Consider the following 21,978-nt stretch of genomic DNA (forward strand, 5'->3'; position numbering starts at 1 on the left):
ATTACTTGCCACGTATATATCAGATTTGTTCAATCCACCGATCTCAGGTAACTCGAATCGAGTGCTCGTGATCATTGCATGGAAAACTACCTCTGATTAGTGCTATTAAACTCCATCAAATACTATAAGCAACTGCTCTCTGGTTTAACAGTTTTGCATAATATCGCAGCCAACTGAGCAGATCTCATATAATTAGCACATCTTTTTGGTTCAGCCAAATGACAAATATAGTGCGAGAAATAATATTCATTTATATGTACATATATCTATATAGATATATGTACACACATATATAGTATATATCTTTCTTTTCATTTTGGTTCGGCATCAGTCCAAATTAAACAAGTTTCCGTCTGATAGCGAGTACTTCGTATTCGTATGCTACCCACATTATGCGTCTTCAATCAATCGTGAGTCAAAAGATACATTTGTATCTGTATCTGTATCTGTATCTGTAGCTGCTGCTTCGGTTCCCAGGTCATTATATTTTATACATATCCGTTAACGAAATGCCAAAGCAACTTCAATACGAGCTCTACATATATTTATATATATTTTTTTATATAAACAGAAAAATCCATTCTACGCCAACATCTTTTCCAATACACAGCTCACGCACACATACACACTCGCACATCACGCATATAAACACTTATAACAAGCTCGTGCATACATGGAGCTATCTAAAAGATGCTGAGAAGTTGATACCACTGCGACGTGTGTATATCTGTAACTTGAAGTATTGCTCTGCTCTGCCCGGGCAGCAACAGCAGCAGAAGCTACAACAGCAACAACAACAAATATATACACTATAAACGTGTTGTAGTTAAACCCATTATCGTTGTTGGTTGTGGGTCGCCCAAAGCAATTTGATGGATTAGTTTTAATACGAGGAGTCGGAATAGTGAGAGAACAGTCGAAGTCGGACTCGAAGTGGAAATGTTGCTGGTTAATGCAGTTTGGGTTCGGTTCAGTTCGGTTCAAATGAATTGGATTGGATTACGATTCGTTATGGTGGTTGAAAAATCTATATGCACACATACATATATTTATATATAATATATATATATATGTATGTGTAAATGCATAAGTATGTAGCTAGGAAAATATTAGCAATTTTATATGTGTGCATAAATGCGAGCTAAAAGTATTAGCAAAGGTAGCTAAACCACACGCAGTATCCGCCACACAGCATCCAGCAGCAGCAGCAGGAGAAATGGGCGGGTGGGTGGTCTGGTGGTTCGGTGGTTCGAGTTACGCTTTAAGTTTCTAGAGTTGACGACGATGACTCGACATTAATATACATTATATTTTGTGCAGCTATCGACTGTCCGGCAAAAGTTTTCAAATGCTTTTTGGGGCTGTCCTTTGGAGCTAGAAGCTAGGAGCCAAGGGCCAACGGTAGGGGGCAGGCTTTAAGGGAGCCGTAAGCCCTTTGGCAACCTTTCCCAAAAAACGAGCTATGGCAAACGAGCGAAGAAAATTACCTTTCCTTGTGCGTTTTGCACGAAAACCGAATGATTACGACTAGGATAAAACGCACAGATGCAGAGCTACATACATAAATATATGTATATATGTATATACATATATATGTATATATTACATTATATCTATATATATGTAGCTCCCACACTCTCTCTCTCCCTCACACACACGCACACTCAGTCCTTGACAAAAGCTCATCTATTATGACCTTTTTCTACAGAGCGGGGATTTAGCCATAGAATTTATTATGGTCATGTATTATATTGAACTGAAATGCCCGCATACCGCTAACCCACCGACCGCATCCACAAAACAACTTCTGAATGTCCTTAGTGCTCGTCCCTTTTCACAGACACGATATGCCACAGGGAGGCACAGACGTAGACGTAGACGTAGACGTAGACATAGCCATAGCCATAGCAACCAGATAGTATTTTTCCATTACCTTTTTTGATTAGGTCCGGGTCTGCGATGTTGCTGCTGCTGCTGCTGCTACAACTGCGGATGCTGCTGCCGCTGCTGCTATTGTAGTTGCTTTAGCTGAAGGTATCTCCGACTCCCGGCTCTCGACTCTCGTATCTCTACATCTCGTCCATTGTGTGCCCTATAATCTATATGCAGCTCACTTCTCTCTATATATATATATATATATATATATATATATTCATTTGTGTGTGTATAAATATATATATATATGTATGGGTGCGTATCTATTCTATTTGCAGTCTATAGGGACCTGAATTTTTCCTCGTAATTTCCTTTGTGCCATTCGCTTCTTCCTATGGTCGGTGCCAGTGGCCTCGTTGGCAGCCACTTCACAGTGCTGTCGGCGTCGACGTTGACGTCGCTGCCAGCGTCAGTTAGTAATCCCAATTCCCTCGTCGCCTATGTATACGAGTTTATTGCCATTTCCATATCTGGGCTTTATATCTCTCGTGTTGTATTCTCTGCCCGCCATTCGATTCGATTGGCTTAGCTGGAAAACTGGAACTGGAAAACTGAATAAAAAAAATAAAAAAACACACCAAATGAAAGAAGTAAACGAAAAACTCAAAGAACGTGTCGTATATACGATCATTTAAAACCCGATCCATAGATTATGAATGAATGATGCTGATCCTTTACACTGTGTTTGTATATTAGACATGGGTCATATACGACTGCGAAATGCCCTACCATTACCAATAACTGAGAGGTACGAGGTCATATATATTACTGTATACAAAAATTAGTAACTGATTTATTCTAATAACAAGGGACTTTTCTAGGCTGATGAATCAGAGTATTGTTAATGATCTTGCAATGAATGTTCATTTTGCGGACATGAGATCACTTTTAATAGTTAGTTGGGCTACAATATATATAATTGGAATCAGATAAGGGGAAAAGACTTAAAGCTAACAATTAATATAAATTAAATTAATACATTTAACTAATAATTGCCCATCAGGGAATATACATCTAATATTTTATGTATATCAATAGAAAAGTACCTTTCTATTTTTCTAGAGATTTCCACAAATAGTTGAAAGCAACACAACTGTACTGTTTGAGAGCCACCTAACTCTAATAATACCTTTCGAAAAAGGTATGTGTGTATTGTATGCAGCATATATAAAAGTCGTTTGGCTTCCCTAAAACGTAGCTCATACCAAAATCGAACCCAAGTGAAATCCAATACATACAAATGCCCAAAGACCATTTGTATTTATAGCCAGCCCCTCCGAAAAAGAGAGTCAGAACAACTGAACAACTGAACTGACTGTCGCACCGACTGTCGTCTTTGTGAGCGAATTCCCCAGTCCCCAAGCTCCAATCCCCAATCCCCAATCCACAATTCGCATACACATCCTCTCGACATCTTTGTACAATAAAGATAGATTAGCATCTATCGAAAGCTGTGCCAGCAGAACGAACGAGCGACCGACCGAACGAATCCGAATGAATGCGGGTCGCTCGGGCGCATGACTGAAAGCTGGAAACTGAACTCTGAAAACTGAAAGCAGCAGCATCATCATCAGCAACAGCAGCAGCAACGGCAGCGGCAGCAGCAACATCGTCATCAGCATTGAAGGAGAATGGCATGGCTGATAGCCCCGATGCCTCCCCTTAGAGTCTAAGCCAGTCGAGAACTGGCTGTGCTGGAGCTGATGCTCAAGTGCCATCATCGTCTGGCTCTGGGTCTCAATGATGCCTATGGAATTGAAGCAATGCCAACAACAACAGCAACAACAGCATGTTATATATATATGCATGCATATATAAGTATATATATTTGAGGAGCCCAAGAGGCTTACAACCCAAATACTTGAGCATCATCAACCGGAGCAGCTGCCGTCGATGTCTGCCCATGTCGAGGCTACAGAGAATCTCAAACTCTAACTTAGACTCAGTCCCGGCCTCCGCCTGCGTCTCTGTGTCGGTGTCGGTGTCAGTCGATGTTTCAGACTGAGACTCGTTTCCACTCACCACCAATTGGCAAAGCCATGCCCCTTCCTCTCATCTTTTCCCATTCTGTATGTATCTCTCAGTATCTATATCTATAAAACTTCGAGTACGACGCACGACTCTACTCGTATTGGGACTCGTATTCATAGAGTCTTGCACGATAACCTCGCTGCTCTACTCTGCTCTGCTCTTACACATGGCGACGGGGCACGACGTTTCGGATTTACTGTTTTTGGCTCTATATGCGAGAGAGCTCGTTCGTTTTTGGTATACAATGGCATCGATTATGGCTCGATTTCGAGTGCTGATATACTTTTCAGTTACGGGGTCCGTTCGTTTAGTTCACATCGGTTCAGCTCAGCTGAGTCGACAGCAGCGTCAAGAGATTTATGTTTGTAGATGGGCTGCCTTTAAGAAGAATCGATATGATCTATACAAATACACACACACATACAGAAAGAGACAGAGAGTGTACCAAATAAGTATATGTATAAATAGCAGCCGAGTCATATATATACAATCAATTGAAAAGTCAATCAGATAGCACAGTTGTTATGGAATGTCGGAGCTATGAGTCAGTCTTATATATACAAAAAGTAAAAACCAGTCTACCTCTTTAAGTGATTTTTTGAATATATTGTATATGAATTTCTTGGCCAATAATTTTTGGGACTTTATTGGTTAAGTGTTAAATCTTTTATCTATTTAAGATTTATGAATCAGGGATTATGCAAGTAGAAATGACTTTAGTACAATAAATCTATTTATTTAGTATACGATTGAGTAAGATATATATAGAAATAATATTCCTCTGTATTATAATATGGATATATACATATTCATATATTCCTTGTTGATATTTTCTTTTTTTTTTTTTTTTTTTTCTTTTTCTTAATATGCCTTCAAACGACATTTGGAAATACCATTATAACATTGTTATACATACTTATTTTAGAGAAATCAATAAATAATATTTGTATAATGCTAATAAAGTTATATTAAAGACATAAAACAAATGACTAATGTCATATAGAATAGAGACTTAAAGTGTATTACAATAAGTTGATGACTGAAATGCAAATATGAGTCAATTTGCTATATTATTAACGAAAACCAGTTAAGGTTTCCATGAAAGTATTGTGTAATAGTTTGTGCAGGAAATGCCACAATATCTATGAATCGAAGAGTATCTTTCAGCTAGCGCCGTCATTGCTCTCGCAAGCTGATCAATATTCTGAAATTGGCTCGGCTTAAGTCTTATTTTACTATCCTCGCAGTATAATCCTCAACAGCTGTGCCCACCCTTAAATACAGGTAGCTCTACCCTTCACATGTGCTTTATATGTATGTATATGAAGTTTAATGCCTTTAAGTCCCTTTCGTTTTGGCCAGCGGGGTTTTATGTCAGAACTTCGAACTGGCTGGGGCTTCAATTTTTATTCCAAGCCGTAACCTGAGTCGACTCCAGTTGTCGTTGTCGTTTTTGCATTGATGTTGCTTCTTCTGGTCCGCTTCGTATTCATCACCTTGCTTTCTCGACCTCCTCCTCCTTCGCGTCCTCCTCCACCACCTCCTTATATTCACCGCCTTAATGCCGCAAGGTTCCTGTGCTGCACCTACAACCAAACACTAGTGGGTTTTCTATAGCTACATTCTCTATACTCTTAACGTGTATAGTCGGAGCGTTGGTTGACGTCTGACGTCGGTTCGGAAATCCTTGAAATGAAAGTCCTGCTCGTTGAGGAGGGTTGCAAGCAAAAGCGAAAAACGAAACTTTGGCTCAACGGAGTGCGATGAAGGCATCCTCTGTGCAATGCTCCCAGCTATATGGACGGTTGTGTAATCGTAGCTCCATCTATGTAAGCATAGCTGTATCTCTGTGTGTTTGTGTGTGTGTGTGTGTGTGTGATTGAGTGAGTGTGTGTGTTCCTAACCGGGCTGCTGGAGTGTCGGACAGACACTCCCCACTGTCCGCTGCCTGCTGCGATATTCTAGCCATCTGAAATTGATATACCACCTACAGCGCTCTGCTCCACGCACGTTCAATGCACGCTCGCTCACCCGCCAAATCAACTTACCCAGCCAAGCCAAGTCCTGCGGCAGAGCTCGCCCAGCCCCCTAGCTGGCCCGCCCATCGCTACCGCAGGTCATTTTCTGCTCCCATCTACAAATGGCCAGGACGCGTAAAGTTTTACAGGATGAGCGTAAAGTTTAAGCGCTGATTGTATGTTTCGTTCGTAAAGGGCCAAACGGTTTATGTAACCCGAGCAGCATGTGTGCATTGCACCTTGTAGAGTGAATGTAGCAGAGGGCCACGTGACGAGACACTCGAGTAACCATAGCCTAGCTGGTCTATATAGTATATTCAATATATGCACATATACTTATATTTCCATGTAATTCCCACAATATATATAACGACTTCCCTTATCAAATTATGCTTGATGAACACAAATTTATATGCAGGTATATGGGCTAACCACTCATCTAGAATGTTGGGTATAAGCCACACTTCACTGATTTCAAATCATTTGACCTTCGCTGAGCCAAAGTCATTAAAGAGGCCATTAATCAATCGAATATAGATGTTATATGACTATTAATGGCAACCAGAAACCAGATTCGATGAGAATTAGAACGCAACTATAAAGCAAACGGCCAAAATACTATAAACCAGTTGTGAACCCAACCGGTTATAGCCCAAAATATGACTTTTCCATTTACTTAACGTTTAATGAATTATTTACGAGCGCAGACTTAGAAATGTACGACTAAGACTTGGAATATATGTCTATAATTTATTGAAATTAGAATATATCAAACTTCCCCATCTCTCATTACTATGTACAAGCTTTGGTTTTTATAACAAAAATAAACTTTTAATATAGTTCAATTCTTAATGTTCCCAAATTTTAGCGAGCAAAGCTCATAATACATTATGAATAATGAATATACTCCTTATATATATACTATATATATATATACAATATATAGATCTGTTATACATATAGCTAAGCCAACATTCTCATTTTTTGGTTTGAATTTCAGTTAAAGTTCTCATTTGCAAGTATCAAAACTCTATTTGTCGTTCTGCACCTGTTGCACTGCACCCTCGAAGATCTTCTCGAGCTGAGTGAGAAGGCCAATGGCACGATAGTTCTCCTCCAGCAGTGCAAACTCTTCGAGTGGCTTCAGCAGACGCAGTGCATCCTTATAGTTAGTAACGCGCCGAGGCAATGACTCCGCATCAGCGCCGTCTTCGGAAAAGTGACCCGTGCTGTGGGCACCGGGATTCAATGATTCAATCTTTTGTATCTTTAGAGGTAGACTAGGTATGGAATCTTGTGCAGCGTGGCGCTTGAGCTCAGTTCTGTCTGGCTCCTCATCATCATCCTTGATCTCGATTAATTCAGGCGGCTCATCAATAGCTATGCAGTCATCATCGTTCTCGACTGCTATATTTGATTCATTGGATGATACCGCCGGCTTCGGGTCCGCCAGTGGCAGTTGCACTAAGCGGGCTGACTCTGGCTCCTTGGGTGTTAGTGTGATGTTCCCCATCGATTGGTCGCGCTGGTCGTGCCTGCTGCAGTAGCTGACTATGTCACGCAGATCCAGAGAGAGGGGCACTCGGCGCAGCATCATGCCGTAGTGCACGCCCTGAGAAAAGCTAAAGTTGTAATGGCTCTTGAAGTGATTGAACCACGTGCGATCCGGAAAGAAGTTATCGATCTTGAGTATGTCGCGCAAATTGATCGCCACCTCGCGCAGGTGATCCACATCGAGGCGTCCCTTGTTTTTGTGGTGGAGCTGCGAGCGCGAAATGTACTCGAACAGCGCCTTTTCCAAAAAGTTAATTTTACGCTTGCGCCGCAGCTGCAGCTCATCCAATGTGGCCTGGTTCTGAGTAGATGCTTCAACCAAAGTCTTGGTGCGATACAAGGAGCGTATGTCTTTGGCCGTTCCACAGCTATCGCGCTTTCGTGGTAACTGCACGGCCTCCAGCCCAGTTGTGGCTGGCACGCTCCCCTGCAGCGGCATTGCCGCTGGCTGCGTGCTGTTGGCCGTAACATGAGCAGGAGCAGGCAAGTCAGGCAACTTGCCGAAGTTCGATGGCATATTCTTGCAACAATAGGACATTATATCCCGGAGATCCAGTGAGCGAGGTGGCTTCCGTGTCATGACAATCTGACGATTTGAGAGTGTGATGTTGTAAGCGGCCTTGAAGTGATTGATCCAGGACTTTAATGGAGAGAACGAGACAAAGAAATAGATAAGCTCAATCAAATTAATATACCATTATTCCAGATCTCACCTTATTGGGCACAAAGTTCTCAAAGCCCATTAGAGTCTGAAAATCTAGAGCCTTAGTACGTATTAGCTCCTCGTTGATATCTACGTGCAGATAGAACTGAGCGCGTTGAATATACTCATATAGGCAATGGCCCAGAAAATTAATCTTTCGCCTGCGCAACTCCTCGAACTTGGAATTCGGTGGCTTCTTGTTGTTGTGGCGCGTCGCCTCATAGAATTCCATAATGGGCTCCCGATTGGCGACAATGCTCTTGATCTGCTCCCAGCTACAGTTGAAGTTCTTGGCTAGCTTGCTGTACGTGGGCATGATATCATATTGACGTATAACCTCCACACGCTCCTCCAGGGTCAAGACGTTACGTATGCGCTGAGAACCAGCTCCAAGTGAAATGGCGTCGTCCTGAAAGCATAACGTCACTATGTTATTGAAAGACTCAAATTCATTTAGTGTGTTCTCACATTACTGCCTTTGTTTTCGTTTGAAATTAGATATAATGGGAATCTTTCAATGCTTTTCCAGTTAAACCTGATCAGATAAATTTGTCTACTAGCTGCTCTAGTAGGAAATTACCGCCTAACGATTTGATGAACTCTTTTTGTTTGTTTTTTGTACTTACGTCAGACATTTGCTCTGTTCCGCACGCTCACGCACACACGGCAACAGCTAACGGAAACTCTCATGCGCTCGCACTCTCACTCTCACTCTCTCGCCCACGCTCTTGCTCTTTCTCTCACTTTCAATATTTGGCTCTTCTCTAACGCAGTCGAACGCTGATATGGCAACGCCTGTACGAAATAAAAAAGCAATTCAATTTCGTTTATAGTTCAGTAATTGACGTGCTTATCCAATTGCTTTCAGATAAGCCCTACGCTTACCTGCTATTATCGAAATCTGCAGCAGGTTTTTAGGCACACACCAACCATCCGGTAAATAACGTTCCGCTCACAACGTGTGGAGCGTAGGAGCAATTTGTTGCAACTGACGAGGTTTGCAATCTCTCTGAGACAGCTGGAAAATCAGGTTTGGCGAGTTCTACAAACTTGTTTACGGAGAGTGAGAGAGCGCACTGCTCTGTTTTCTCTCGCTCTCTTCTACTCTGTGTCGCTCTCTGATCGTGAATGTGTGCCATACATGCGCAGGTGCCTACCTCTATGTGTGTGTATGTGTGCGCGCTTGCTTTTGTTGCTATTTTTAGTGTGTGTAAGCAGAGCGTACGCGAGCTGCGAATGGGGGCGACAGAGAGCGCAGGTCTGAATTTATTTAAACAAATGCATTTAACTTATTTGTTGTGTACTTGCAAAAATTCAAAAAAGTGCGTAATAGAGTTGATAATTGGTTTCCACTTTACATTAAGTTATTTGTTTAGCAATTATTATAAATAAATAAATGAATTTCTGCCAATCTGTCAATTTTAGGCAAACTTAAAATAAATTAAATTATACAGTAAAAAAAGTTTGTAGAATTAAAAAATAAAATAAACATGTTTTCAGTGTAAGGGAGGGGAAACTTCATTTATTTGATTTCTTTTTCAGATTTTGATTAACTTCAATAATGTATACATATGAACTAACAACTATGGTCCAGATTTTCCAGCAGACACATAAACTTAAACATACTTCACTACATACTTCATGAATTCATCGTAGTATACCTGAGTGCCCTTTCATTGACACCAATAATAAATTTATTAGTTTTGGCACATATCAAAATTAAAAAAAAAAAATGTATGTATTCAGTTACATTTTATGCATAAGTACTTAAAGTTAACTTTAAAGTTTCTTTACCCGACATGAGGTAAAATTATAAAAATAAAAAACAAATATCCATTTGATATACATTGTATATTGCTTATGCTAATATTATAAGCCAAAAGCTTTAAGGAAAATATTGTTGTATGAAAAAGTCAATGAATTAGTCGGGCTTATCAACCGGCTTCTTGTAGACGGGCCCTTTTTTGCGCATATATTGTTTGATAAAGTCGTAGGACTTGTGCTTAACCGATTCTGTGCAGGCCAACGGGTTGCCGGTCATGTCACAGTAGCGCATCTCCTTGGTGGTGATGTGGTGGCTCAGCTGCAAGAATAGCCCATTAGACATAGTTTATAATATTATAAACAATCACACTTACTCGCTTAATTAGGAACTTGTAGTCTTCGTCGCTTGTAATGCGGCCCAGCTGGCAATTCTCCTGGCGATAGGGACGCAAAAACTCGGCCACATGGCCGCTAATCTCAAAGTGAAACTTATCGCTGGCTTCGCGTCCGGTTGTCAAACTACAGAGATTCGCAGAGGCTTTGAGTATAAAGTAATTTAATGAACGAATGGTATGCTTACCTCTTGCGCTTACTGTCCCGATGCTTCTTTTGGCTCTCTGTCATAAGTAGCTTGCGCTTAGCGCTTGGCAACGACTCTGCAGCGTCAGTGGAACTGGTGGACGATGGCGACGATGCACGCAGTGAGCGACGACGACTAAGTGACTCCGGCAACTCCTTATCGCCATCAACTGCCGCGTCTAGCAGCGGCAGGCTGCAGGCGCCCTCAGTGGCACCATCCTCATCGGAGGAGTACAAATACCCATGAATGGGTAACGAATCACTGGGCTCTCCAGGTGCTGGTTGAACAGTATTTGTCTCGTTGCGTGTGCGTCGATAAATTTCCTTGCGTCGGCGTATCTTTTCTTTATTCTCCTTGTATTTGCGTGACTCCTGCTGGTTGTAGAGACGATCCTCCTCGCGACGTGGACTTATCACGCGCACAGAGACCAAGCGATTGCGCCGCATCTCGCGTCGTTCCCGTATCTTTACCTCAATGTACTGGGCCAGAGACTTGGCGCTCAGGCTCCCCACGTAGTCGATGTCAATGTTAACCAAATCCGATGAGCTGGCTGCCTCATCCGGTACCAATTCTTTTTCTGGAGAATCCTCCACCAGCTGTTGCAAACGCTGTTCAGCGTTCGGTGGCTCCCACTGCGGAATACGATCACGCAGATTATAATAGTAGATATCTCCTTCGGGTGTCATGCTCCAGTGCCATGAGGGCGGCAATGGCTCTACACCAGCGGGCAGCTTATACTCCACATCCTCCTCCTGTTCCGGTGATGGTGGCGCCGCAATGTCGCCGCAACGCAATGGCGCAGGCACAGGAGCATCCTCGCTGTTGAACCACTCATTGGTCTCCGTGTTCTGGTAAAATGGCAGCAGCTTTGGATCTGTGTTCAAATCTGCGCCGAAGTATTCGCAGCGCAGCTCATGCTCACGCCAATCCTCGCTGCCCACACGCTTCTCTGCCTCATCTTGAGCCACCTATAAGAGGAATACAGATTTTAAAGTAAAATCTCTGCCTGAGCTTTTGTGGTCCTCTTACCTTTCTCTCGAAGAGCGATCGCCGCAACTCTTTGGATATAGTTCGACGCGGATCAAACTCTGAACGTCTGCGACTCTCAGACTTGCTGCCACTGCTGCCCTCCGCGGAGCCTTGCCATTCCTTGGGTTGCGTGGTGATCGTGCAGATGGTATTGTTGCCGCTCATTCTCGTGGGCGGCTTTGATTTCTCATAGCGGCTGCTAGTGTCGCGCCTAAATCGATCTTGTCTATAGCGATCGGTGCTGAGCACGGAAGAGGCGTTATTACTGTCTCCTAGAGCAGTGGCCACGTGTTGCTGGCGATCTGCCTCGCGCTCGTGCTCCTTCATCTGCTCGATGCGTTCACGTTTGGGTATACGGAAGATTTCGGGCAGTCCATTCCATTTCTGTAGCAGCGCTGCAATGCGTTGACGCATCGATTCCTCGTCATCAGATTGGGATTCTGCTGCTGCCTCCGCTGGCTGCGCCAACTGACTGCCCCAAAGCTCTACGCTCTGGTAGATGCGACTATCATTCAGCATCGTCCTGTTGGGTATGGGCAGAGATTCAAGTGACTCGAGCAACGCCAGACGCAGCTGCTTATCGCTGCCGCTCTCGCTGATCCATGCGTGCAGCAGGCGCAGCCCGTGATAGTCAAGGAAGAGACGACGGCATGGCAGCTCGCCACGCGTTAGCACGCCCAGCAGCTGAAGGCGACTCTGCAGTAGCTTGGCACGCACCATGCAACGCGATAGGCGCAATGTGTCCAGCTGATTCTTGAGTCCGCTGCGACCTAGCAGCGTCAATTGTTCGAGTACGTCTGTGTCCTCGAGCTGATCGAGCTTACGGGCTGCCGACTTCTCGCCCCCAATGCCGCCGGAAGGGCGCAACCAGCGGCCCGCTTTGTATTCACGATCCTTGGCCTTGGGCTGCTCTTTGCGCTGCTTACGTGCCGTTGGCAGCTTAAGTTGTTTTTTAGATTTACTTTTGGGTGTTTTGGTCTTCGCCTCCTGCTCTGGGCGTAGCTCCTCAACCAGTGACTCGGGCTCACTTTCGGTCTCCGAATCGAGCTGCTCGCCCTCATCAGACTCCGGCTCGTTCCCAATCCAGCCACGACAGTTGGCCGACTCACAATAGCAGCGCTGCGCATCGCGCCCATAGCGCTGATACTGATAATCGAATGTGATTTCCTCGCCAGGCATGATGGTCTTCACACTAAAGAAGCCAATGCGCAGCTCTCCATTCACTGTCCACTTTTGTGTCTCCGCATTCGGGTCGCAGCTGTGATTGATGTAGCGCGAGATGTTGCCCTTCGTGGTCGCATCGATGATCGCCTCGCCACGCAGCGCCATGAAGTAGTAGTGGCGGTTGCGATCCTCCGAGTAGAGATGCTGGCGACGCTCGAACTCCTCGCTGTCGATCACCTCGCCCACATACTCCATGATGAACTCCCCAGGCTGTATTTGCAGCTCGGCTGTGATACCGCAGCCCTTCTTCTCCGTACGAAAGACACGACAGGGCCAGCCCTGATGCTGCTGGAATCGCTTATTGGTGCAGCGGTCACCGTAACTGCACAGTGGACCACACTCGATCATGAGCATGCGATTGATGCAGCCATCGCCGCAGCGCATCCCTTGTCCCTCCTCGTCGCCGGTGACAAAGCAATCGCATTGCATTTCCGCGTTCTCCTTGCTCACCTGGCGTGCACAGCGATAGTAATTGTCGCGCAGGATTTGGAACGTGTTTAGGCCCTCCTGGCGCAAGAACTGTTCATTGATGGCTTCTATGTGGGCAAGCTCACTTAGCTGCTGCTCCATGCTAATCGTGGGCGTTTGGCTGCTGCTACCACGACCTAAACTCGATTTGGCACCTTGCGGCTTCTGCTTGATGCGATGCGAGCGGCGCACACCCGCTGACAGATCATCTGTGCTGCCAACCGGCGAAGGAGCTGGCGTGTTAACAGGCGTTTCCAAATTAGCCACACGCTGCGCTAACTCATCTTCAGTGGCCTCCTCTTGTGGCTGCTGGTCTGGCTGTTGCTGCTGTTCATCCTCCACTTTGTAGTCGCGCTCGAGCAACTTGACGCCATCCTCTATGAATTTGGCTATGTCGTGTAGCGGATTGGATGCTTCTAGCTCAGAAGTGGGCGTCGGCAAGCTGCGACTCGGCAAATCGCCAGCTCTTGTCGATGAGCTCGAACTAGAATCCAGCGAATCCTGGCTGCTTGGCAGCTGCTTTGGTTTTGTTGCCTTGCGCGTTGGCTTTTTCTGAGCTGATTTCTTTTTGTTGCTGCTGCTGGAGCTTTGCTTGGGTTCCGACTCCGTCGCTCGCTCTGGACTCAACGTAGGCTTGAAAGGGTGCACGGAGTTACGGCGTTTATTGCTCAACGGCAATTTCACGTCTTCGTGACGCTCCTCGGAAATGGTATTACGGCGGCTGTTTTCCTGTGATGTTAGCTTTTTCCCACGAGACTGAGGCGTGGCCCGTTCCTGCAGCTGTTCGGTTGACTGCTTTTTGGTGGCCAGCTTTGACTTCTTTTTGGCCTTCTCTTCGTGACGCATCTGTTCGTTTGCTTTATCCAACACCTTAAAGAGTGCATCACACTCTACGAACGCAGCGTAGGAGGCTGACGACTTCTCTAACTTGGCACCTTCATTTGCTTTCCCTTTCTCACTAGCTATTGGTTTTGTGTCCACCGATTCAGAGTTGTGCTCTTCTGGAGCGGATTTTGTTGATTTAAGCTTTGGATCTGTTTCTTCGCATTTAACTGCATCTGAGTGCTGCTGCAGTTGCTTTGCAGCCAAATCAGTCTTTTCAAGCGTCGCTGCTGATGTTTCATTCGTGTCCAAGCTTGGTTGCTTCTTAATAGCTTCCTTCTTCGCTTCGACCTCCTTTACTGGCTCTGTTACAGAGTTGGCATTTAAAAGTTTTTCCATTGTCATGGGAAGCTTTAACTCAATGCCTGTCGCTTTTGCAGCTCGCCTCAGAGATTCCAATTCGAAGTGGGCATCTTTCATCTTCTCGACAGGTTCTTTTGCAGAAGTCGGAGTTGCACTCTGCTTTAACTGTTCCGATTGTTTTACAGCTTCATGTGGTTCATCGTTGTTCTCTTGTATGACTGAAGAGACCTCCTTGGTCATTTTGGTTTCCTTTTGCAACTCTTTTTTAATAGTAATCTTATCTTCGTTATCTATTGTGGCTGATGAGCTCGGCAAGTAGAGCTCCTTCTTCATGTTGACTTCCTTTGACAGCTCTTTCTTCACCTTAGCCTTATCTTCGTTGTTTATCATGGATGAAGCCTCATTCTTCATGATGACCTTCTTTTGCAGGTCTTCCATAGCTGCTGACAATTCCAGCTCCTTCTTTACCGGTTGTACTTCAATTTTAACTTTACTTTCTAAATTAGAGGATTTTACAGCTACTTCAGAGGTTGGCTTAGTCTCCTTTTCAATGCTTTGTACCGGAGTCTTACTTTTAATTAAACCTTCATTTGGCAGTTCTTTTGCTACTTCAATATTTGATTTCTTTTCTGGCTTTTCGTCTTGAGATTCTTGGTCTCCTTCATCCCTTTCATCCTCAGTAAACCAAAGCTCTGCCGGCTCACTTAACACTTCAGCCAAGAGTTCTGATTCTTTGTCATCAATATTATCTTCACCTGGTATTTCCTCCACAATACTAATCTGCTGTGGCGTTTCGGATTCCATGTTTTCATTTTCCTTAGGAAAAATTAACTTAAAGTTGCGAGTCTCTTCAGCTGTAATATGGACTTCGTCATTTTCTGCGTCTTCTTCAGCTTCCATCTTCGCCGTTTCTATGTCCACAAATATAATTTGCGAATCTGAATCTTCATCGGATGCCACGGATATAATATCAGTCTCTATCACTTCAATTGTGTCATCCAAAGCATCGTTTTCCTCAGGCACTGCTTCAACATTCGTTTCATCATCAACAATGATTGAGAAACTCTTCAGAGACTCATCCGAGTCAGGCGATTCGCGTTTTAAAGTAAGAGCTTGTTCCTTGGCGCTCGGCAAGAGTTTGGTAGAATCTATGCTCACTTTGGGGCAATCAACTGCAGTTGCATTATCTGTGATCTGTGATTTGCGCGGACGTCCACGTTTACGTATCACCTGCTGTTGCTGTTGCTGCTGTGATTGCTGCGGCTGCTGTTGCTGATTGGCAGTGGGCGTCTTATCACTGCTCACCTGGGCAACAATCAAGCTGGGCGTTGGCTTTGGCTTGGTAAACATGTCCAGCGGAAGCAAAGGCGAAATCACAGGCAGAGGCGGTCGTGGTGTAAATAAGCGATTGACCTCGATTGCAGGTTTTGCCACAGTAGCCGAGCTCGTTGCTAATTGTGTTGTGGATGCTGTTGTTGTTGTTGGCGCATTGGAATCAATTCGTGCCTCGATTTGTATTTTGTGAGTTTTGCGACTCTTGTTGAGTACATCCAGCACATCGAACTTTACGATTTTCTTGCGCGTGCTTCGCCGACAATTTGTTGGCGATGACGACGAAGTGCGCTCCTCGGCTGGCGGTTCCATCTCTTCAGTCAATTCAGACTCTTGTGCGTTGGCCTTGGGCGGACGGCCGAGACGTTTGCGTGGAGCCGGCGGCTTAGTAATTTCGTCTCCTGTTGATTTATCCATTTGTTATAGTCTGCTTTCAATCAGAATTCACTTGTCGACAAAGTGAATATATATTACATGCAATTCGAGTAATATTTACTTCCTTTTGAAAAAAAAAATTAAAAAAAAAAAAAAGAAATAACATCTAACTGTAATGCACTTCTAGACGCATACTCACATTTTTGCAGAAATGTCGAATTTTCAGAATTTGTTTATAGCTGTGAAACGCGCATGTGCCCGTTTATCAATAACAGAATAAACTAAAAAATACCAAACAGAATTGGTTGTCAGAACAACAGCTGATGAACATAATATACTGGCAGAGGAACAGCTGATTCGAAAAATACTAAATCCTAAGTTTGTCCATTTCCTCTTGCCGGTCGCTTTTCAGCAAGACACTAAATTAAGGTAAATATAAAACAAAACGATTTCTGTAAATACTTTACTTAAAATGAATCAATTGGAGAATGCTTGCTAGCACAAGACATCAAATGTACATAAACTCTTAAATCGACTTAAAATAATTAGCCAACACACACACATGCAAATATGGAGTACATGCTCTATACTAATGCTAGAGCTCGAAGTCTGTGTCGTCCGCTGGACTTGCGAATGCCTTTTCAGTTTCACTTAAAAGTCCTATAGCTCGATAGTTTTCATTTAACATTGCATATTCCTGTAGAGCCTTTAGGCATTGCATCGCATCTCTGTGATTGTTTATCACGGTAGTATTTGCTTGGGGAGTCTTGACAGACAGTTCTGGTTTCTCCTCTTCTATTCGTTCTGTCTCTTTAATATATTTCGATTCCTCATCTATTTCAATTTTAACTACAAGCTTCTCGTCTTGCGATATATGAAGCTCTTCAGTCTCTGGTTTCGTCTCTTCCAAAGTCAAGGTATCATCATCTGAATATTTCGCTTGCTCCACTTTTACAATTTGTGGAACAACAAGCTTCTGTTCCTCCTCAGTAATGCGCTTTTTTACATGAGCCTTCAAACATTTCATTGTCCTGCCATGATTGTCGATGATAATTTGCTTGGCTGGCTTGTCTTCAACATTTAGTTCCTCTTCTTTATCCAAAAATTTTCGCTTCTATAAAATATTTAAATCTTTATTATTTAATTTTTTATGGATTGTGTTTTACTTACTGGTACTTCAGAGTTCCGAACAGTCTGAGTGTCACCACCGGTTTCCTAAGATAATTTATAATTTATTTCTAACAAATCATAAGCAACTTTTTACTTACTTTCGTCTCATAATTATGGAATAGTTCGAGCAGCTTTGAATTTTTTGCTTGCTGTGGAGTTGGCTTTGTAACAAATTTCTTTAAGATATACAAAATTAATTAGGTACGTAGAATATCCTATTAAGGGCCTATCCTTACCAGTTTTTTTTTAGATTCCAATCTTTTCAACTTTGATCTGTGACTCTGCAGTATGCTCCGTATTCTATGTTGTTCTTTCACCATATCACAGACCTTATTTAAGTAAATATCTCGCGATTTTATATTCGATTCGGTTCTGATTAGTTGCCGCAAATTGCCAAGTTTTTCATTTGTGGTCCTCAAATCGTCCTCTATTTTGGATATAATGTTTTGCAACCTAATAATATCGCCGCGGGGCGCTGCAGGAACTATGTGTATAGTTGCATTCGACATTATCTTTACAGTTTTGAGTATTGAAGTATAAATTGCAAGTTATATGATAATCTATGGTGCTTGCACTGCTTCTTCACACAGTCAATACATTATCGATAAGATGCTGGCGTTGCCAACTCGTTTAAGCGATACACATATCGATTGTATGATGCCGGCGTTGCCGTACAGCTACTTTTTAGCTCTGCAATCGAGCGATACCTGCCTGTACCAAATGAATTAAATTATTATTAATTATTATTATTATACGCTATAAAATAGATATATTAATTTACTTAATGGCTTATGTGAGAAAATGTACTACTCGTTTCGATGCAAGCTTTTGTGCATCTAAGTATTAAAAGATCGATTTTTAATACTGAAACTACCGTTACTTTATTAAGATTTTTTGAATGATTGTAATTATTTTAAATTTTAATATTAACATAAATAGAAATTTAACAAATTTATTTATTATTAAATATTTATTTATATTTTACCTGTCGTCAGAAACGGCCTCAAATTATGCAACAAAATATTTGTTTGTTTCGTTCAGTTAGAATGTTCGTTCAGTTCAACACTTATGCGCAGGCAAACTCACAGAGACGGTTGTCGCTTTGCCGTTAGGCGAAGTTGGCTAAAGTGGCGCCATCTAGGGGATGATTAGAAGAAACAATTGAACTGGCCTTCAGCCAATGAAATATTTGAATATGAATCGCTGTTAATTTTATGCGATGTGCTATGTGAATGGGTACACAAAATTTTCCAAGTCAAAGTTCAATGAAGCGTTGCAAGTCAAAATACTGAATTTAATTTCCGCTGTTTAGCATAAAAAAATTAACATATTACCTGAATATTTGTTAAGCACCTGCGTACACAATGTGTGAAAATTGGTTAGAGGATGAGCACACATTTTTGGCCAATCTAGCGCAGTTCCGTTTTCGAGTTGACCGAAAAACAAGCGTAAAACAATTCAAAAGTCAGACAACCCCTCGACAGTTGCATTTGCACCTTGGTTAGGAAGCGAGTGCAGCAGAGCGTAAGCAGAGCGAAGGTGTTGCCGCCGACTGCGTGGGGGTTGCGACTGCCAACTGGACTGCCAATTGGTCATGTTGACGGACTCGGCCAGGGCAAACAAAGCCAAACCAAGCCAGACCAAAAGCCGAGTAATTGTTGCGCAACAAGCGAGCCTCCAGTTACGCCAGAGATTTTCCCAGGGCCAGAGCAATAGGGGCAGCCGTCCATAAAATGTGGGAAAACGAGTGCAGCGCACACATTCAACTGCAAAAGAAGCACACAAATTATGATTGACAGAGCAAACAAACCTTTTGGCCAATGACCAACGGCTTCATTATGTTCAGCTCCCACAATAACGTTTTTTTTTTCTTCTCCTTCTTCTACTCTTTTGGAAATTGCATTTCGTGCTGGTAGATTTCAAAGCGTCTCGTTTCATACCCCAGACAAGATCGGACAACAAAAAGCAACAGCAACAGCAACAACTACAACAACAAAGTTCAATGCACGCGGGTCACGACTTGGCTTGAAGCTGGGCGCCCATAAATCGGCAGGCCTCGAAATTGACGTGTTTTGGCTGCCGTTGCCATTTTGGCTCACAGATTGCGACTCCAGCTCCAATCCGACTCGAACTCGAACTGCAGCTCCTCCTCCTCGAGTTGTCAATCAATTTCTATGCGGAAACGTTTGCGCAGCGGCATGATGAATGTTATTGGCCTGGGCTAGAATGAAATTGCTTGGCCATTTGCTATTTGTCAAATTTTCATTAGTCGGCCATAAATTGAATTGGTCGCGCAACCAATAAATTATGCTGCACTGATTCTCACGAGCTCCAGCTCGACTAAAAAACTTTCTAGTTGTTCACACCAGTTGCCAGTTGCCGGTTGCCCGTTGCCCGTTGCCCGATGCCTGTTGCCAGCTGCTTGCCAATTGCCACCTGCGCCTCAAAGCTAGCTGCAGCTGCGGCTGTTTGACTAAAAGCGAATTCCAGTTGCAAACCCATTTTTGGCACGACCCGGCCAGGTAAGATCGCACCATTTAGGGAAGAGGCTACAGCCAAAGGCAAGCTCCTGCCGCAGCGAAGCATTGATTTGCAATTGCCTGGAACGCACACGTGGTGTCTACAACACAGGTGTGTTAGTGTGTGTGTGTGTGTGTGTGATCGTGATTGTCAGTATTGGCATCCAGCTGTGAGAACGCACCCACTTGGCCAGCACACACACACGCACACAGACAGCCGGAGACAGAGCTATACACACACCCACTAGCGAGGCCAAGTGAAGCAGAGATCGTGTTGGCTATCGCATTGAGCTGAGGCTTTACTGTATGGCAAGCAAACAACTGTTGATTGATTAATCATTGCTGGTAATTTGATTTTGTGCCTTTTTGGAGTTACCGTTACGCTCACTACTGACCCTCCCTCCCTCCTGCTCAGCTCAAGCCCAAGCTCAGCTCTAGACAAGCCCCTTTTCAGCGCTTTGATTGATTGTTTCATTGCATTTGAGCTTTTTGCCATATTCACCTGGGCCACACCCCCTACCCTCCTAAATATGGTCATACATGTGTCGTGTAACAGTCCGTCATAATGTGTCCACCATGCTCACTTATGCATTTTTGCCATGTCAGCTTAGCTGTCAAAATCCTTGAGCCAAACTTCAACTCCAACTCCAACTTCGACTTGGATTCGTATCGAGCCACATGGCTGGCACACTTCTGTTGCAGACTGATTAAAATCGGATGGCAGCCAACGTTGACAGTTTTTGTCAGCCGATAGGCGAGGAGTAGAGTGCTATATGCTAATCGCAAATTGTGCCCATATAATTTCATATGCAATTGTTCACAATATGCTGTATGAATAATTATCAAGTCTAGACTACTGTTAACTGATCTTAATTGCAGGGTCTGAACTAATGTATTCATGACGTGCAGATCGGCTTGCACTTTGTCTCCTCTTGCAATACACATTTGATCCAAATCTAGTCTAGACAGCTACCGATCTACCAATTCTTTGATCTACGGATCATAAACTTCGATTGAATGCTTTCAATATAAGCCGTTCTATTAATCTTTCAGCTTATCTGTAAACTTGAGACTTGATCGATAAAGTGAGGTTACTATATCCGATCAGTCACCGATCAAGCCATTCTTTATGATCATAAACCTCAATTGATTCCGTACTATTAATCTTTTAGCTTAGCAATAAATATAAGACTGGATCGCTACAATATCTGATCAGTCCACGATCAAGCAAGTCTTTAGCTAACGATCAATATATGCTAGGCAGACAATTATTTAGTTTCTTTCGACTATTTCATAATCTAAACAGTTATTGATCAAGCATGATCGTAAGAACGCCATCGTTAGATAAGTGGGTGTCCACGTGTTGGCACTTGTTGTGCGTTGTTGCTTGCTTGAATTTGGCATGTGACCGAAAGCAGTGCTCGTTCTTGTTGTAGTTGTTGTTGTTGTTGCTGGCCGGGAGCCAACTGGAGGCAGTAAATCATTTGCCAGCGTCAACAACTTGTCAGCAGGCCAAACCAAGCCAACCCAAGCCAAGCCGAGCTAAGCAAAAGCCATTGACTCGCAACGAGAGCTTGGAGAGGTTTTCGCTGTTGACTGTCCGACGATCGACAATCGACAATCGACAATCCACATTCGACATTCGACGATCGTCGATCGGTAGTCGGCTGCAGTTTTGGTCCAGTCATGGCTCATGTTGCATATAAATGGTGCTTAATGAGCTCGTGCCAAATAGAATTGTCAGGCGCCTAAGTAACACAGCCCTCCCCTCCCCGGCACCCCTCCTGCTGAGCCGCTGTCTGGGCAGATAGCTTGTTCGTGTTGCGCTCAAATTGCTGTTAGAATTCCACAATTTTATGGCTGGGCATTTGATTTGATCACGATTTTTGCAGAGTCTGGGCCATATGTAAACCAAATATGGTCGACTGACGCTTGGGGCGCGGCAGGTGCCCAGGCCCGGTTGCCTGCTTATGGATGGAACGACGCTTTCCCACGCGCATTGAGCTAACCACAGAAAAAAGGAGAAACATACGAGAGGAAAAGAGGAAAAATGTGGAGTCCTATTGTTTATTTTTGGGGTGCAATCTGCCA

General features: G+C 43.6%; 3 protein-coding genes and 1 long non-coding RNA gene across 6 annotated transcripts in view; 1 reads left to right on the forward strand and 3 right to left on the reverse strand.

Annotated features, from left to right (window-relative positions):
* Positions 1 to 6,714: 6,714 nt before the first annotated feature.
* LOC108614707 (uncharacterized) lies at positions 6,715 to 9,617 on the reverse strand. 3 transcript variants are annotated; one of them, XM_018008943.2, is made up of 4 exons: positions 9,127 to 9,617; positions 8,868 to 9,036; positions 8,252 to 8,650; positions 6,715 to 8,178 (listed from the first exon to the last, which is right to left on the reverse strand). In XM_018008943.2, the coding sequence occupies exons 2-4, from the start codon at positions 8,874 to 8,876 to the stop codon at positions 7,015 to 7,017; spliced, it is 1,572 nt and encodes a 523-aa protein (XP_017864432.1). In that variant the 5' UTR covers positions 8,877 to 9,036; positions 9,127 to 9,617; the 3' UTR covers positions 6,715 to 7,014. The 3 variants fall into 3 exon arrangements, with proteins under 3 accessions (XP_017864432.1, XP_089325015.1, XP_089325014.1); XM_089468889.1 differs by lacking the exons at positions 8,868 to 9,036; positions 9,127 to 9,617 and adding an exon at positions 8,715 to 8,861; XM_089468888.1 differs by lacking the exons at positions 8,868 to 9,036; positions 9,127 to 9,617 and adding an exon at positions 8,710 to 8,861.
* Positions 9,618 to 9,899: 282 nt separating this feature from the next.
* Positions 9,900 to 16,240, reverse strand: Set2 (SET domain containing 2). Its single transcript, XM_018008724.2, has 4 exons — positions 11,615 to 16,240; positions 10,586 to 11,553; positions 10,380 to 10,524; positions 9,900 to 10,324 (listed from the first exon to the last, which is right to left on the reverse strand). The coding sequence occupies exons 1-4, from the start codon at positions 16,238 to 16,240 to the stop codon at positions 10,163 to 10,165; spliced, it is 5,901 nt and encodes a 1,966-aa protein (XP_017864213.1). The 3' UTR covers positions 9,900 to 10,162.
* Positions 16,241 to 16,465: 225 nt separating this feature from the next.
* Positions 16,466 to 21,978, forward strand: part of LOC149269082 (uncharacterized) — a 29,025-nt gene continuing 23,512 nt past the window's right edge. The window contains exon 1 of the long non-coding RNA XR_016270086.1: positions 16,466 to 16,627. This is a non-coding gene — a long non-coding RNA (uncharacterized LOC149269082). The remainder of the gene's footprint in view (positions 16,628 to 21,978) is intronic.
* Positions 16,648 to 17,988, reverse strand: LOC108614555 (uncharacterized). Its single transcript, XM_018008725.2, has 4 exons — positions 17,605 to 17,988; positions 17,467 to 17,544; positions 17,369 to 17,413; positions 16,648 to 17,312 (listed from the first exon to the last, which is right to left on the reverse strand). The coding sequence occupies exons 1-4, from the start codon at positions 17,875 to 17,877 to the stop codon at positions 16,794 to 16,796; spliced, it is 915 nt and encodes a 304-aa protein (XP_017864214.1). The 5' UTR covers positions 17,878 to 17,988; the 3' UTR covers positions 16,648 to 16,793.

Source organism: Drosophila arizonae, chromosome 4 (genome assembly GCF_054131065.1).
Source record: "Drosophila arizonae isolate 15081-1271.41 chromosome 4, UAZ_ARI_1.0, whole genome shotgun sequence".
NCBI classification, from domain to species: Eukaryota; Metazoa; Arthropoda; class Insecta; order Diptera; family Drosophilidae; genus Drosophila; species Drosophila arizonae.